The sequence below is a fragment of the Ochotona princeps genome, chromosome 33, assembly GCF_030435755.1.
Source record: "Ochotona princeps isolate mOchPri1 chromosome 33, mOchPri1.hap1, whole genome shotgun sequence".
Classification (NCBI taxonomy): Eukaryota; Metazoa; Chordata; class Mammalia; order Lagomorpha; family Ochotonidae; genus Ochotona; species Ochotona princeps.
The window spans coordinates 2,391,901-2,408,547 of record NC_080864.1 but is presented as its reverse complement, the minus strand read 5'-3'; the positions used below and the strand labels follow the sequence as shown (position 1 = coordinate 2,408,547).

At 60.7% G+C, this 16,647-nt stretch overlaps 2 protein-coding genes and 1 long non-coding RNA gene across 3 annotated transcripts; 2 read left to right on the top strand and 1 right to left on the bottom strand.

Annotated features, from left to right (window-relative positions):
- Positions 1–205: 205 nt before the first annotated feature.
- Positions 206–12,419, top strand: BRME1 (break repair meiotic recombinase recruitment factor 1). Its single transcript, XM_058657625.1, has 10 exons — positions 206–253; positions 594–645; positions 4,178–4,346; positions 5,360–5,450; positions 5,552–5,698; positions 6,990–8,172; positions 8,482–8,645; positions 10,464–10,558; positions 11,998–12,081; positions 12,245–12,419. The coding sequence occupies exons 2-10, from the start codon at positions 615–617 to the stop codon at positions 12,402–12,404; spliced, it is 2,124 nt and encodes a 707-aa protein (XP_058513608.1). The 5' UTR covers positions 206–253; positions 594–614; the 3' UTR covers positions 12,405–12,419.
- Positions 5,356–7,068, top strand: LOC131478456 (uncharacterized). The gene is made up of 3 exons (XR_009244467.1): positions 5,356–5,450; positions 5,552–5,698; positions 6,990–7,068. It is a non-coding gene; the product is annotated as an uncharacterized LOC131478456 (long non-coding RNA).
- A 1,015-nt stretch (positions 12,420–13,434) lies between the features above and the next one.
- NANOS3 (nanos C2HC-type zinc finger 3) lies at positions 13,435–14,829 on the bottom strand. The gene is made up of 2 exons (XM_004595848.3): positions 14,249–14,829; positions 13,435–13,484 (listed from the first exon to the last, which is right to left on the bottom strand). Exons 1-2 carry the CDS (start codon positions 14,778–14,780, stop codon positions 13,435–13,437), a joined length of 582 nt encoding a protein of 193 aa, XP_004595905.3. The 5' UTR covers positions 14,781–14,829.
- Between the last annotated feature and the right edge of the window lie 1,818 nt (positions 14,830–16,647).

The following is a 16,647-nucleotide window of genomic DNA, read 5'->3' as shown; positions in this document are numbered from 1 at the left end:
GTGGGTTCGAGGCCTCTGTGGTGTCCCGTCCCGGGCTCCGGCTTCTCCTGGGGTCCGGAATTGGGGCGGCCTGGCTTTCGCGGTCCCTGCGCGGCGTGCGTGCGTGTCGGGGAGGTGGTCGCCGTGAGGTGGGGCCGAGGGGCCACTGGGCCTGTTTGTTTTCCCAGGAGACTAAAGCGCAGATCATTCCAAGTGTCTTGGCGGCCCCCGGAGCCGGGCAGGCCTCGTTGCTGTCGGGACCTCATTGGCTTCCGTGGCCCAGGTCGGTCCGGCTGGTCCGCCCTGCCTGGCCCTGGGGGAACCCCAGCTGTCGACCCCAGTGCCCTGGAGGGGACCGGAAGTGACTCCCCAAAAAGCATTCGTGTGTCCCTGGGAGGGTCGTCAGCTGCCCGTCCCCCGGAAGTGCCCCAAAGCCCCTGCCTGGCTGGGGACGCCCGCTGTGAGAACCCCATCCCCACCAGGCGACCCTGGGCAGCAAGGGGAGCCCCCCTCTGACCGTAGGGTCCACCGCACGGCCTGTGGGGGGCCCGGGCTGGGGCGCTGTCCCCTCGGGGTGGACCCGACACCTGCTAGAAATGAGATGTTGTTTTCAGATTTCCTAAGGGAGACATAAAATGACGAAGAGGAAGAAATCACCAACTTCAGGTATCTCATCTGTGCGGTTTAACCTTTTATTACCCTTTTTTTTTAAAAGACTTATTGTTATTAGAAAGTCAGATGTACGGAGACAAGGAGGAATGGAGAGAAAGATTTTCTCTGTGCTAGTTCACTTCCCAAATGGCCACAACGGCCAGAGCTGAGCCGATCCACAGCCAGGAGCCAGGAGCTTCTTCCGGGTCTCCCACGCGGGTACAGGGTTCCCAGGCTTTGGGCCGTCCCCCACTGCTTTCCCAGGCCTCAGGCAGGGAGCTGGATGGGAAGTGCAGTAGCTGGGACTCGAACAGGCGCCCGTGTGGGATCCAGGTGCTTGCAAGGCAAGGGTTTAGCCACTAGGCTACTGTGCTAGGTCCAAAATTATTATTATTTATTAAATGGCAGAAAATAGGCAAAAAGCGAAGAATCTTCAGTTTGTTGGCTCATGCCCCATAATGCCAGCCACTGCCAGCACTGGCCAAGTCCAAGGCAGGAGGCGCCCCATCCAGGTCTCCCCCAAACATTTGGGTCATCATGGCTGCTTTCCCAGGATGCTTTGCCGGGTTGGCTGAGAAGCAGAGCGGCGGGGGAGTCACGCTGGAACTCTGGCACGCCTTGTGGGCATGGGCAGTGGCGGCTTAACCGGCTCTGCCAGCCGGCTCGCCTGCTTCGGCGCTGCTGGGAGGAGGGGGTGGATTTATTGCAGAACTGTTGACACATGACGCAGCTTTGGCTCCTTGGAAGGAATCCAGCGTTGGACAGCAGGGCACGTCCCAAACCTCATGGAGAATGAGTGTTTGACAAAACACTGTGGGGAAAATTGCAAAATGTTTTGCAGCAAATCAGTTTTTTTTTGAGATTTATTTATTTCAAAGGAAGAATCACAGAGAATGATTTTTTCCTTTCCTGGGTTCACTGCCCTCCATGGTTGCTGTTGACTGCAGCTGGGCCAGCCTGGTGCGTGGAGCCGAGAGTGCAGCCAGGCCTCTCACGTGGCTAGCAGGAGCCCAGGGAGCGCCCCAAGGCCTAAGCTGACGCTGGGTCAGAACAGTGAGGACTCTGCCAGCCCTGTGACATGTGGCACAGATGGCACGTGGCAGCTTAACGCACCTTGCCACTACGCCATCCCACACATTGTTTGAACTTTATTACTCTTTTTTTTTTGTTTAAAAGCATTTACTTACTTTTATTTGAAAGGCAAATTTACAGAGACAAGGAGGAACAGAGAAAAAGATTTTCCATCCACTGCTTCACTCCCGAAATGCCCCAACAGCCAGAGCTGAGCCAATCTGAAGCCAGGAGCCAGGAGCCTCTTCTGGGTCTCCCCCGCGGGTGCAGGGTCCCAAGGCTTTGGGCCGTCCTCCACTGCTTTCCCAGGCCACAGGCAGGAGCTGGATGGGAAGTGGAACTGCCGGGACACGAACTGGTACATATTTGGGATGTTGACCCTTGAAAGTGATGGATTAGCTTGTTCAGCCACGGTGTGGGCTCCAAAACTAAATCAATCTTAAAAAAAAATAATAATAAAAACAGGGCCCGGCACACTAGCATAGTGGCTAAACCCTTGTCTTGCCTCGTCTTGGATACCACATGGGCGCCGGTTCGAGTCCCAGCTGTTCCACTTCCCATCCAGCTCCCTGCCTGTGGCCTGGGAAAGCAGTGGAGGACGGCCCAAAGCCTTGGGACCCTGCACCCACGTGGGAGACCTGGAAGAGGCTCCTGGCTTCAGATTGGCACAGCTGCTGCTGTTAGGACCACTTGGAAGAGTAAATCAGTGAACAAAAGATCTTTTTTTAATCTTCTCTCTTTACATCTGCCTTTTTTTTTTTTTTCATTTTTATCTTTGATGATGATTCCACGGTTGACCAGAGAGGGAAGGATTGAGGTTTAGGGAAAAGTGGATGAAATCATTGCTTCTAAATTCTCCATTTGTTCTAGTCTCTGGGGGGAGGGGAGAGATAAAGGGGAAAGCCACACCCAGCCTCCCAAATGTCCCAGTACCCAGGGATGGGGTACCCCCACCTGACATCAGCCCAGGGTCCCGACATGTGCACGTTCTGAGGGTTCTGACCAAGTGGTTGGAGAGTTCTGAAATGCTGTCGACTTTGCCCATCCAAGGGTAAGGCAACCTTCCCAATGTCCATTGGCTGACATACATCTGCTTTTTTGATAACAAAATTAATACATCTTGAATTGGAAAACCAGATACACAGAGAGAAAAGGAGAGACAAAGATCTTCCATCCGCTGGTTCATTCTGCGAATGCCAGCCCTACTCCCAGGCCAGGTCTGCAGGGAGCTGGCTTCCTCTAAAGCAAAGCCGGGGACTCCCCACCCCACTTAATCAAAACCAAACCGAACCCTCAGAAGCGACTTCTTGGCAGAACCAAACTGATGAACACATCACAGGTGGCGTTGTTAGCCGGAGCCGCAGGGGTTGCTATCACTGCCCGTGGCAGCTCATTTTGGGGCGTAACTTGGATGATGATCCCCCCGCCGCCCCACTCCACCAGCTCCATCTGTCTGTCTGCCCGGCCACACACAGGGAGAGAGACTGAGGAGGAAAGTTCTGGCAGGTTCTGGCACCACCTGGTGGGGGTGGGGTAGGGACAGAGCACAGGAAGCAAATGGGGAGGCTCTTTGTATCCAGGCATTTGTTGTTTTAAACGTTTTTACTCTACAAAGAGCCCATTGAGTCAGCCCTGGCGGTCTGGGATTTGGGGATTGCGAGGAACCGGATGCACCAAACCGCTGCTGTGAAGAGCCCAAGGGTGGGGTGGGTTTGTTGAGGAACACCCAGCAGGGGGTTTTCCGGAGGGAGTATCTGCGGGGCTGGGGTTGGGGGGCAGTACCCCAACGTGTGGTAGTCTTCATTGCATTCATTCCCCATGGGATACTTGATGAGGCTTGGGGCCAGCTCTGCGGAGACCTCCCAAGGCTGCTCCCAGCTGGTGCTGGCTTTGTGAGGGAGCTGGCTTCTGGCAGCGGCAGAGGGGGGTAAGGACCTCTCCTGGGGCCCGATGTGGTGGCACAGCTGGTCAAGTTGCTGTCCAGGACACTGGCATCCCACGGCGGAGTGCCCGTCCGAGTCCCGGCTACTCCACTTCCCATCAGGCTTCCTGTTGATGCACCTGGGAAGGCAGCTGATGGCGCTTGGGCCCCTGCGGCCTCGAGGGAGGCCCCTAGGAAGCTCCTGGCTCCTGATGTTGGCCATTGCGGCCATTTGGGGAGTGAGCCAGCAAATGGAAGACCCTTCTCTAATTCTTTCTCTTTTTGTCTCTCTGTCTTTCTAAAAGGTGGAAATAACGTTTTTTTAACGTCCAGCCAGTGCTGGGCCCGCTGAGGCCAGGAGCCATGGGCTTCTTCCAGGTCTCCATGTGGTGCAGGGCCCTAAGCACCTGTGGGAGCTTGTGGGCACCCACATTTTGACGTTGCCCCTGCCCACCTCGCACTCAGCGTGGCAGGGGTCCAGGCCCTGGCCATGAGCCGGCATGCTATGCTAATGGGCCATGGCGAGGTGTGCTGCCACCATCTCTCTCTAACCAGGGGAAGGCGATTGCCCTCCGAAAGCCCCCAAGACCCCAAGGCTGGGGGACTCCGATGGGGGCTCTCGGAGCCCCACGCCGCCTGGTTTGCATCACCTGGAAGAGGCAGAATGCAGACCCACTCCAGCCACAACGCAGAGCCAGGAGCAGCCAGGACCAGCCAGGGCCAGGTAGGTGATGGCTCCAGGGGCCCAGGGGACGTGGGACTGAGAGTGGGCCCGAGGAGGCTGGCCCCCTGCTCTGCCTCCCACACCTTCGCCCAGGGCCCTGACTGCTTCCTCGGGCGTGAGAACGCTCCTGTCACATCCATGGAAAGCGAGTGTCACTGAGTGGGACTCAGTGCTGCTCAAACTCAAATTTCTTTCAACTTGGACCAAAAGACCAGTGCTCAGTAGGCTAAATCTCACCTTGCAAGCGCCAACATCTCATATGGATACTGGTTCGTGTCCCGGCTGCCCCACTTCCCATCCAGCTCCCTGCCTGTGGCCTGGGAAAGCAGTGGAGGACGGCCCAAAGCCTTGGGACCCTGCACCCGCGTGGGAGGCCTGGAAGAGGCTCCTGGCTTAGGTTTCGGGTCGGCTCAGCTCCAGCCACTGCAGCCGAAGTGAGTTAGCAAATGAAAGATCTTTCTCTCTGTCTCCTCTACATACATCTACCTTTCCAAAAATGAAGAAATAAATAACTGTTAAAGAAAAAGAAGAAAACGGACCAAAGAAGTTGCTTCTCTGGGAAATAAGACATAAGCCAAACAAGAAAAAAGACTTAGGGATTTAGACAGACTCTTCCCTCTGCAAGTGGCCGCAGCTTCTGCAGCTGGGCCCGATGGAAATCAGAAGCCAGGAGCTTCATGTGGGCCTTCCTCGTGGCTGCCAGGCCCCAAGCCCCTGGGCCATCCTTCACTGCCTTCCCTGGAGGGGAAGCAGAGCAGGCGGGACTCGAACCCACAGCCATACGGGTCATAGGTGTTCCTTCTTGGCCGCAAAGCAGCTCCTTGCAGCGACAGCCCTTTCCGGCTCGGTCCTTAGAGCCCGCTGGGCCCAACTCTGGGAGCAGTACACCTGCGACCACCTTCCATAGGCCACTGCCAGAGACCCTCCTGCACTGGGGGTGTCGTCTCCCCAGTTTGTCTCAATCCCTGTGCAGAAGGCTCCGGCGGGTGTCATGCTTGGTTTTGTTCCCTCAGCTTCCAGGCTGGGGACACAGCAGCTACCTCCAGGGGCCACCAGGGGCCAGTGGAGAAGGAGGACCCACCAGCATCTTCTCCCCTATCTCAGGTGAGCCTGTGGAGGGTGGGGGGACCCCAGCCTCTGCCAGCAGCCCCCCAGCCCAAGTCTAGGCCTGGGGGAGGCTATAAGGAATGGAATTCCGATTGCAGGCTGTCGCCCTCCGAGACCAGAAGGGAGCTGGGAGGTTTGTCCCCCAGTTTGCAAAATCCAGGAAGCCGGGGACAGCAGCAGCCATGGCGCCGAGAAGGCCAGAGGGCGAGTTGGAGGCCCCGGGGGACAGCTGGACACTCAGCCTGGTAAGGCACACACAGGGCGGCCTCCTGGGGCCAGCCTTCTGTCTCGGGTGTTCGGGGGGATGGGGGCGGCTCAGTGGGACCTGCACTTGCACCCTGGTAGTGGAAGCCAGCGCCACAAGGGCCCCATGTGAGTTGGGGTGGGGTGGGGGTGGCTTGCATCCCTCTTGTTCTTATCTTAGCACGGTTGAGTTTTAAGGGGAGTCCACTATGGCTGTGGCCACCCCAAAGTGGGTGGAGCCTGACGGCAGACCCTCTGCCAGGAAGGGGAACCACGCTTGGTGGTTCGCCGGATACGGAACCTAGGCCTGGTGCCTGGCACCATCCCAGCCAGCCTGGTGCGTGCCGGCTGCTCACCCTCCCTCGGGCGCAGGCCTGCCTGGCGGGGGTCAGCTCTTTGGGGCTCCAGGGTTGAGGGCCACGCGTCTCCATGTTGTTACAGAGCAGGGATGGGAGACACGGTGGGGAGCAGCTGATAGAGGGGCTTCATTTTTCAATGTATTTTTAAAAGAGATTTATTTATTTTTATTGCAAAGTCAGAGAGAAAAAAAAAAAGAGATCTTGCATCTTCTAGCTCACTCCCCAAGCGGCCCACATGGCTGAGCTGGTCTGAAGCCAGGAGCCAGGAGCTTCTTCCAGGTCTTCCACGTGGGTGCAGGGTCCCAAGGCATTGGGCTGTCCTCTACTGCTTTCCCAGGCCACAGGCAGGGAGCTGGATGGGAAGTGGGGCTACTGGGATTAGAACCAGTGCCCATGTGGGATCCTGGGAGAGGACTTTAGCCACTAGGCTACTGCACCGGACCTGTAATAAAAAATAAATATATATATTTTTAAAATGTGTATTTACCTGAGAGACAGGGATACCTTCCATCGATTCAGTCCCAAAATACCTGTTTTGGGCAAGACAAGTGCTCCATCTGGTTCTCCCATGTGAGTGGCAGGTACTCATGTGCCACTACCCGCTGCTCCCAGGGTATGCCTGTGCAGGGGGCTGGCGGGAGGCGTGGAGTGAGACTGACATCCCAGGAGTTCTCTGCCCCTGCCTGGCCCGCATTCCCACTGCTGGCCAGCAGCCATGTGTAAGTGCCAAGAGCTCTGCCCTGCCCGGCCATGTGCCTGGTGCTGGCCGGGAGAAGGAGCTGGCAGAGGAGCTACTGCCATGTTCCCGGGTACACATCCAGAGATGTGGCCCTCTGACCAGCATGCCGGAGAGTGGAGAAGGTCCAGCGCCCATCTGCCTCCCTGGGAGGCTGGTGATGCCTGGCACCGATGCCCAGTCCTTCTCTCTGCACAGGAGAAGCTGTCAGAGCCCAGCACACAGCAGGCGGGGAGCCAGCAGCTGGCTGGGTCTGGACAGGAACCGCAGGGCCTGGGAGAGGAGATGCAGCCAGATTGTACCAGCCCCGAACAGAGTGACCAGGACCCCGTGCCCAGCAGCGAGGATGCCCAGCCCGCGGTCTCCCTTCGAGAGGAGCCATGGCCTTTGATCTCCCCGGGGCCTGGCCAGGACCCCGTGCCCAGCAGCGAGGATGCCCAGCCCACAGTCTCCCCGGGGCCTTGCCAGGACCCCGTGCCCAGCAGCGAGGATGCCCAGCCCGTGGTCTCCCTACAAGAGGAGCCATGGCCTTTGATCTCCCCGGGGCCTGGCCTGGACCCCATGCCCAGCAGCGAGGATGCCCAGCCCATGGTCTCCCTACAAGAGGAGCCATGGACCTTGACCTCCCAGAGGCCTGGCCAAGACCCCGTGCCCAGCAGCAAGGATGCCCAGCCCGCGGTCTCCCCGGCGCCTGGCCAGGACCCCGTGCCCAGCAGTGAAGATGTGCAGCCCACGGTCTCCCTACAAGAGGAGCCATGGCCCTTGACCTGCCAGGGGCCTGGCCAGGACCCCGTGCCCAGCAGCGAGGATGCCCAGCCCATGGTCTCCCCGGTGCCTGGCCAGGCCCCCGTGCCCAGCACGCCAGGTAGTGGGGAAGGCCTGGAGAGCAGCAGGTCTGACCCCGAGGGGGCTCAGCTCCTGGGGGACAGTCACAACCAGCCAGGGTCCCCGCCGAGCAGTGAGGCTGAGGGAGGAGCCGCTCTCGAGGGAGGCACCCAAGGGCGCACGGCAGGGGCTGCGCTGCCCCAGAGACCTCTAGAGGAAGAAGACGGTGTCCCCAGCACCCTAACATCAGCTTCCGTCTCAGGCCCCACCAGTCCACAGGAAACGCCCAGTGGGGCAGGGGGGGAGGCCGAGGGGGGCCTCGGCAGCCCCGGGTGCTCTTCTCAGGTGGCTGCTGTCATTGTGGATGCTCCCAGTGTGAGGCCCCCCGCGCCAGAGCAGAGGGCTCTGTGGGTGGCTGGAGCTGCCACCAAGCCACCCACCTCCCCCAGCAGTGAGGCCCTGCTGAGGGACATGCTAGGAGGTGCAGGGAAGGCAGGGCAGGAAGACAACCGTGACGAAATCCTTGTGGGGCCCCGGAATGGTGACCCCCTGATAGGTGAGGCAGATTCTAGCCATGTGGCCTCAGGTGTCGCTCTGACACAAGGGCTAGGCTCCTGCCTCCTAGCGGCAGAGTCCAGTGGCCAGGGCGGCCAGCAAGACCTCGAGGGGCTCAGCTTAGTCCTTGGCACCTCCACTGTGCCTGGGGGCAGAGTCGCAGCAGCCGATGCCCCCCAGGAAAGGAGCCAGTCCTGCCCAGACAGCCCAGTCCCAGCCTTGGGCCCGGCCGCTGCAGCCCGAGCTCCAACTCTAGACCCTGCTCTAACCCTGGGGCCATCCCCTGTCCCGGCCCCTGCCCCTGGCCCAGACCCAGCTCCTGGGCTCAAGCTCCTGCCCCATGCTGCTGCTGCTGCTGCGGTCCAGGCCGCTGCCGTGTGGGAGGCATCCTCAGCAGAGGAACTGGACTTCCTGCCCGACAGCCTGATCCAGGATGCCTTGGACGGCCCTGACTTGGAAGCCCCGCCTGAACAGGTGAGAGAGCGCTCGTTGACTGGGGCTGGCCTTCAGGGGCAGGTGCCCAGCAGCCTCCCGAGGGACAGGAAGACAAGGAGCCTTGGGACCATGTGGGGACACAGATGGCCGCTCCAGGGCAGGAGCTGGGTGGGAAGTGGAGCAGCTGGGATTAGAACCAGTGCCCCATGGGACCCAGCGCATGCAAGGCAAGGGCTTTAGCCACTACACTACCACGCCAGGGCCTTAGGTATTTCTTAGAGAGGCAGAGCACGCATGTCAGCTGGTTCACCCGCAAGTGGTCACACGCCTAGAACGGGGCTGGAGCCACCAAAGCCAGAAACCTAGAACTCCACCTCCGTGCCCTTCGTGGCCTGCAAGAACCCAATGAGCCAAGCCACGCTTGCTTCCCGGGTGCTGGAATCGGGGCAGGGGACACAGACAGATGCCCGCTCCTACCTCCACGAACATTGTGAAGCTCCCCTCACGTGCGGAGATTAAACACCCCACATTGTGGAGCTGGCATTGTGGTGTGACTGGAGCCGCCTACTGTGACACTGGCACTCACATGAGTACCAGTTCGAGTCCCATCTCCTCCACTTACCATCGAGCTCCCTCCTACTGCTCCTGGGAAAAGCAACAGAGGTTGGTCTAAGCGCTTAAGTGCCCGGGTGCAGACAACCAGGGTCGTCAGACCTGCCTGGCAGCCTGGCAAAGCTGGCAGTGCCTGCCTGGATATTCCCCAACAAGTCAGGGCAACCCCACCAGCAGCTGGGTTCCCGTGGGAAGGTCCCCGAGGCCTGGCAGCTGGGAAAGCGAGGGGCACCAGGGAGTGGGGCAAAGGCCAGCCCCCCGAGGCAGGGCCGGGGCCTCCTCCCTGTGGACTTCACCCCTCCCCCTGATCCGCCAAGGAGCCCACCTTGGGGTCCCCGCGGGGCTGGCCGCGACCACCAGCCTGTGTAGTCCCAGGGTGCCCGCAGGCCAGGCCAGGCCAGCAGGCAGCGTGACAGTGACATGGAGCTGCAACATCTACGTTCTCAACTCTGTTTTTTTTTTTATTTATTTAGAGTAAAGATTTTATTTGTTTTGATTAGGAAGGCTAACTTAAACACAGAAGGCTGAGCCAGGTGCTCCGGGGAAGGCAGCAGGCATCCCACTGGCATGGGAACTATGCAAAAAGGGCCCACCCCAAGCTGCCAGGCCAGCATTGTGGCACTGTAGGCTAAGCCACCACTTGGGGCACCCACATCCCACATGGGCACCGGTTCAAGTCCCGCCTGCTCCACTTCCGATCCAGCTGGAGAAGCAGCAGGTGCAGGCCCCTGGAGGAGGAGGGAGGGCGGGCGGATGACCCAGGGAGTGCTCAGCGTCTTGGTCGTCCATGGCAGCTTCATCTTCACGGGCAAGGTCCTGTTCCCGCGTGTCGGGGAGGAGTTCCTCTGGAAGGGGCGGGGTCTGCCGGCTCTGCCGGCTCAGCCGAGCTGGTCCTGCTCTCCTCCCACTATTTCTACCCTTTTCCCAAGATGCCTCTGTGACTTCTTATTATTATTATTTTAAAGATTTGTTCATTTCGAAGTCGGGGGGGCGGCAATCTTGTGTTAACTGGTTCACCTTCTAAATGGCGGCAGGAACCAGGAACTCCCTCCAGGTCTCTTGCATGGCTGCCAGGGCCCAGGGGCCTGCACCTGCTGCTTCCCCAGCTGGATCGGAAGTGGCCTCAGGTCTGCCTGTCCTGGAGTTCCTGCCCCGATGACACCTGGCCCGCACACTAAGGGTCCCCGTGTGACTTTTCCTCCTCTCAGGGCCGGGCCATTCACTGACCTCTCTGTCTCTCCTTAGGGGTGCCCTGCACTGAACAGGCCAAGTCCGTGCTGGCCCAACCTCAACTCCTGTGCCCCTAGAGATGCTGTCGCAGTGGCCAAGCCACCGCAGAGGTGGGTATGGGATGGGCAGAGGCAACCCCAGGACCCCCTGCCCACAGCCTGTAGGTTCCCATCTTAACAAGGAGGCCAGTGTGCGCCTCAGCACCCGCGCTCTGGGCTCTGCTGCCCTCCAGCTCGTAACGAGCCAAGCCCTGGCTCTTCCAGCTGCCCCCAGGAGCCCCAAACGCGGTGAGGGTGCTGGGGCAGGGACCCCGCAGGGCTCAGGACTGCCGAACCATGCCCAGGCCCAGTCCTGGCCCTGGGCTCCCAGGGGTGCCAGGGAGTTTGACCTACCCTCCCCAGCTCACCGCACCCCAGGTAGGTGCCTCCCCCGTCCTTCAGTGGGCGAGTGTGAGTGTGTGAGTGTGAGGGCTGTGGGGGTGTTGTCTCTGTGTGTGTGACAGCCTGGGAGTGTGGGGGTGTTGACTGTGTGTGTGTGATAGCCTGGAAGTGTGGGGGCTGTGGGAGTGTTGTCTGTGTGTGTGTGTGTGTGTGACAGCCTGGGAGTGTGGGGGTGTTGACTGTGTGTGTGCATGTCTGGCTGAGTGACTGTTCTCTGCAAGCACTGGAGCTGAGTGTGGCAGCCACGTGAATGCATGGGGGCTGCTGTGTGTGAGTGAATTGTGAGCTCACGTGAGTGTGACTGTGTGAGTGGAGGTGTGACAGCAAATGAGAATGAGTGTGAGAAGGATGGGAAGTGGAGCAGCCGGGATTAGAACTGTCGTCCATATGGAATCCCAGCTGGACTTTAACTGCTAGGCTACTGTGCCAGGCCCTATGAGTGTGAATTGTGAGTACATGTGGGAAGTGACTATAAGGATGAAATCTGAGTGCAGCAGTGTGTGACAGTGAGTGTGAGAATGGTGTGCGTATATGGCAGTGCACTCGTGAGAATGTGTGATAATACATGAGGGTGAGGGTGTGTGTGAGCCCTCCTCCCTCCTCCTGGGGTGTCCAGGCAGCAGTTCCCTGGCTTCGGTTCCGGCCTGACTCCCTGTCCTAGGTCCCACAGTGATGGGGACGAACCATTCTGGGACGAAGCCTGTGCCACCCCCTCCCCACCCCAACGGGGGCGTGGGGCCTGTGCTACCTGCCCATGGGGGCCTGGGTCTCCTGTGATGGGAACCAGGAGAGAAGGCCTGGGGGGTGGCGGCAGGTGCATGGGTCCTGGGTGTGACAGCGGAGGGGCTGTGGGCTGCTGAGAGCCCCAGGCCCAGGAGGTCGCGCTCTGGGGCCTGCCCTGAGCTGCGGGCCCGGGTGGGTGTGTGACGGGTGGGTGGGTGAATGGGGTTAAAACGTAGCCCTGGTGGTCAGGGATGCACCCCCACCACCTTGGAGCAGAAGACATTTGGCAAAGAACTTTCTAGAATCCTGAGTGTGGGTTGGGGAGGGACCCTGTCCCCGCGGTGCTGCCCGGCTCACCTGCAGGGCTACCCGGACCTCCCTCCCAGACCCTGCACACCCCCGGAGGCCTGCCCGCTGCAGGATGCCAGTGACACGGTCCGCGGCCTGGTGCTGGAGCTCTCCAATCTCAAGTGAGTGAGGGTCCCACGGGAAGGGGCTGTGCGTGCGTGCTTGTTGCCTGGCCCCGCATGTCCCTGTGTGCACACCCGCAACTTGCCAAGCGTGTCCCCATGTGTGCACCCACACCTGGCCTCAGATGTCCCCCCGTACCTGACCCCGGGTGCCCCCATACAGCCGCCTGATCATGAGCGCCCACCGTGACCTGGATGCCTTCAGGCGCCTGCAGCACCGGAAGCCAAAAGCCACGGCGGCAGGGGAAGCTGGCCCAGGCCTTGCACCCTACGCCCGCCAGAGGGCCGGGGCGCCCCCGCAGCAGCTCTGGAAAGACCTGTAGGGCAGCCCCCTCCCAAAGCAGCAGCAGAAGAGGGGTCCACGTATGCCTGTGGCCTGCAAGGAAGCCCTTCCCCACTCCCCGGGATCCACAGCTGGCAGGGGCTGGGTGGGAGGGACCCCTACTGTCACCCCAGAGCTCACTGGGCTCACCTCCACCGCCCTGCACCCCCAGCATTTATTCAGGTTTGCCGATTGAAGCCCAAGGTTCTGGAAGCTTCCATTGTATTTCCTGTGGCAATAAAGGACTGTGGAGAGGCCCAGTGATTTCTGTGCCCTCCTCCAGCCCTTCTGGGCTTCCTGCCTGGTGGAGGCCACTCACGGGGGTCCCCACCAGGGTGGGATGTGTATGTGTATGCACCACGTGTGTAAGTACGCGTGTGTGTGGGGGGTACACCCACATGGGAGGGTACAGCAAGCACGCACACCCTCCCAGATGGAGGCAGTGGGGGCTGACTGACAGGCTGGCTCCAGGCTGCTCCCACTGCCCCACTCGTGCCCCAGCCCTGCCCAGGACCCACTCCTGTTCTCTGCCACCCCTACCCCGGGGTGACTGGGCACCCAGAGAGGCCATCACCGTCTCCCCCACCTCCCTGGCAGGAAGTAAGCCGCATCAGTGTGGGGGTTGTGTGATGACCCGGACTCCAAGAGCCTGTTCTGAGAGGCACCCCGGGGTGGCCAGGGGCCACCGGGGGCCACCGCAGCGAGGCTTCCAGCTGCCTCATCCTGCGTCATGGCCTCCACTGGCTGAGCCATTCATAAGCATTTATTGTACTGAGGGTTTGGGCAGGTCCCCGTGGGGAAGAGGGGTGTGGGGTGCAGGATGCTGGACCAGCTCTGGCCCTGGGCAGCCCCAAGCAGCTCCCCTCTCTCCCCCACCACAGGGGACCAGCTCCAGTCCTGGTGCCCGCAGGGCAGGGTTGGGCAGAGCAGAGTGGGCCTGGGGCTGAATCCTCGCAGGGCCCCGTCGTCTCCCAGAAGCCAGGTCGGCGTAGCTGGTGCAGGCGCGACGCTGTCCTTCCCGGGTCAGCCGGCTAGGGCGAGGCCGCCCGCGAAGGTCCCTGCTTGCCGGCACCCTTGGAGCCTGCGTGTGGAAGGGAACCCTCAGCGAGGGCAGCTCGGAGTGCCGCCCGCGGGGCTGCTGGGGCTCGGGCGGCACCTAGTGGCTGCCCGGCTGGAGAAACACCCCGGGCCAAACGCGCAGCCTCGTCCTGGGGGCACCGCGGGGCTGGCAGTGAGGGCTCCTCCTTGACCCAAAAACTCCCCCGCGACCCATAGCTCTGGGAAACCCTAAGGGGTGGTGGTGGGGGGTGATGCTCCTGTGACCCTAGGCCTCTGTCCCTTAAGCCTCTGCACACCTACATCCTGTATGGTCCCAAGTTCAAACCCTGCTCCCAATCCCAGCCTCTCGCACACCCCGGGAGGCGGTGGGAGGTGGCCCTGGTGCATGGGGTCCCTGCACCCGCATGGGTGGCATTCCAGGCTCCCGGCTTCAGCCTGGCCCAGTCCTCAGCCATCTGCAGCCAACTGGGGATCCCCAAACCTGGATACCTCCCCCTGTTCCCACCACCCTGCGCCCCCTAAAACCATCCCAAGGCCTGGGCCTTGCTCCCCACCCCCCCCAACACCTCTTTCCTGAAACGACTCCAACAAGGTGTCCAGCTGGCATCTCTCTCCCTGCCACTCCAAGGAGAGCTGGTCTGTCTCCAACTGGGTTCAGAGAGGGTCAGTGACTGACCCAAGGCCACACGGCCAAGTCCTGCCCCAACCGAGGGCCGATGGAAGCTGTCCCTCCTGCTGCCCCTGCAGGCCAGCCTCCCCCCATGCCCCCTCGATCGCGCCAGGCACCTGCAGCCGCTCCTCCGCCGCCCCGGCGGTGATGGTGATGGCCGCCGCCATCCTGCGTCTTGGCCTTGTCCGGCCGGAACAGCTTCCTGCCGGCCGAGTTGCGGGTGGCGTAGCTGTACACGGAGGTGTAGCCCTGGCCCGTGAGCGGGCAGAAGCGGCGGGTGTGGGCGCGCTCCCGCGTGGCACCGCACTGCGGGCATACGTAGTCACGCAGGATGGGGCACAGCACGCGGCCCTCCTCGTCCTTGAGCACGTGCGACTGGTAGATGGCCCGCGACTCGCCGTTGTGCTTACAGAAGGAGCAAAGGCGCTCAGGGGCCCCTGGCAGGGTTTCGGGGGGCTCCGGGTTGTCCATGAGGGCAGCGGCGGCCTGGTCGGCAGCGTCCTCCTCTTGGGCTGCCGGCCTGGGCGTGGGCGTGGACGCCTGCGGCTGGGGTTCCGGAGTGGCCCCGGGGTCCCCCTCCTCATCGCGCAGCGCCCCTACCAGGCGCGCCAGCCCTAGGTAATCAGTCCACAAGTTGAAGGTCCCCATGGTGCTGGGCCAGGCCCAGGCCTGTCTGTCTCTCCCGTGTGTGTCTGTTTCTCTGTCTCTTCGGTCTTGGCCTCTCCCAGGAGTTTGGCAGTTTGCATTCAATCCTGAGCTTTATAACCTCCAAGGGGTGAGCGTGTGGGGAAGGGGTTGAGGGCGGGGTAGACAGGAGGTTCCTGGGAAGTGGGGGGGTCCTCTAGTGACCTCCTCCTGAATGCACATGACTGAGGGGGTGGCTGTAGTGGGGGATAGGGCCTGGCCTCCCTACCCCCTCTGGCATCTACCAGCAGGTGGCTTGGAAACTCTGCCTTTAGAGTGACCCCTGAAACTCAGTAACTCTTGCTTCCTTCCCCCTTGGGCTGCGGAAGGAGCAGGTGCCCGCCCCTGGGATACATTCATTATCTCTGACAGGAAGGCGGCCCCAGGCTCTCTCCTGGGGGTGTGGTGGGGGGGAGTCTGCTGGGGCCGGGAAGAGTAAGGACCAGGCCCTTCCTGGGTGAGGAGAGTTTTCACACGCACACTGCAGCTGCCAATTGAGAAGTCTGAAGTCTAGACCAGGACAAGATCTGCCAGGGCCTGGGCTGGGTAGGCATGGAGTCGGTACGGTCAGATGCTGGGAGGAGAGAGAGCGGCCCTGGCTGGAGGGGGAAGCCACGAGGGAAATACCTTCCGGGCAAGATGACAAGCCGGTGGCAACAGGACACTCCTCAGATTATATATATATATATATAAAGATTTATTTATTTTTTGGGCCTGGCGTGGTGGCCTAGCGGCTAAAGCCCTCGCCTTGAACGCACCGGGATCCCATATGGACGCTGGTTCTAATCCCGGCAGCCCCGCTTCCCATCCAGCTCCCTGCCTGTGGCCTGGGAAGACAGTGGAGGACGGCCCAGAGCCTTGGGAACCTGCACCCGCGTGGGAGACCAGGAAGAGGCTTTGTGCTCCTGGCTTTGGATCAGTGCAGCTCCAGCCATTGCAGCCATGTGGGGAGTGAATCAATGGGCGGAAGATCTTCCTCTCTGTCTCTCCTCCTCTCTGTATATCTGACTTTGCAATAAAAATGAACCTGGACCGATCATGGTCTTCCACGTGGTGCAGGGCCCCAGGCACGTGGCACATCTGCTGCTCTCCCAGGGAGCTGGGTTGGAAGTGAAGCAGCCAGGCCTTGAACCCACATGGCAAGCCAGCAGGACACAGGCCCATGCCAGCCTTCCCCCCATCTCAGGCCCAGGGCTCAGCCCCACCCTCCCCTTCCCCCCAGGCTGTGTGGCCCAGTCACAGTGGCATCCATCTGCCGGTGGGTCTGGCCTGTGTCCTCACAACCCACCAACAATAATGAATGTTGATTGTGAACTTGGGCGGGGTGGGAGCACCCCAGGATCTGGGAATTGGGGTTCCCCAGAATTTGATGAGGACGATGGCATTCCAGGCCTCAGGGTCCACTCAACGGCCGATGGTTTGCCTGAGGCCTCCAAACTCACCGACTGGTTGAATGTTCCCCCAGACCCTTGGCAAGATCTCAGGGACCTCCCCCAACGTGTACCCCAGGACAGGCAGGGTGGCAAGAATGCTACTTTGGGGGGGGTGTCAACACTAGATACCAACTGTGTGCTCAGAAAGCTGGGAGCAGCGTCGTAACTATTTCAACTTCCGGAGTGCCCTACATCTGCTTCACTATAGGCCCGCTGAATCCTGCACAGCAGCCCCCATCCCCATCCAGATCAGGAGTGGGGGCCGGGGAGGGCAGGTCGGGGTGGGGGGCAGTGCCAGAACCAAGCTCTTATGACACCTTTCCATCCAACCAAGGTGAATAGCAGTGAGTGAATGATGCTAAGCAGCGAATACAATGATGAATACAATATATCGCCTC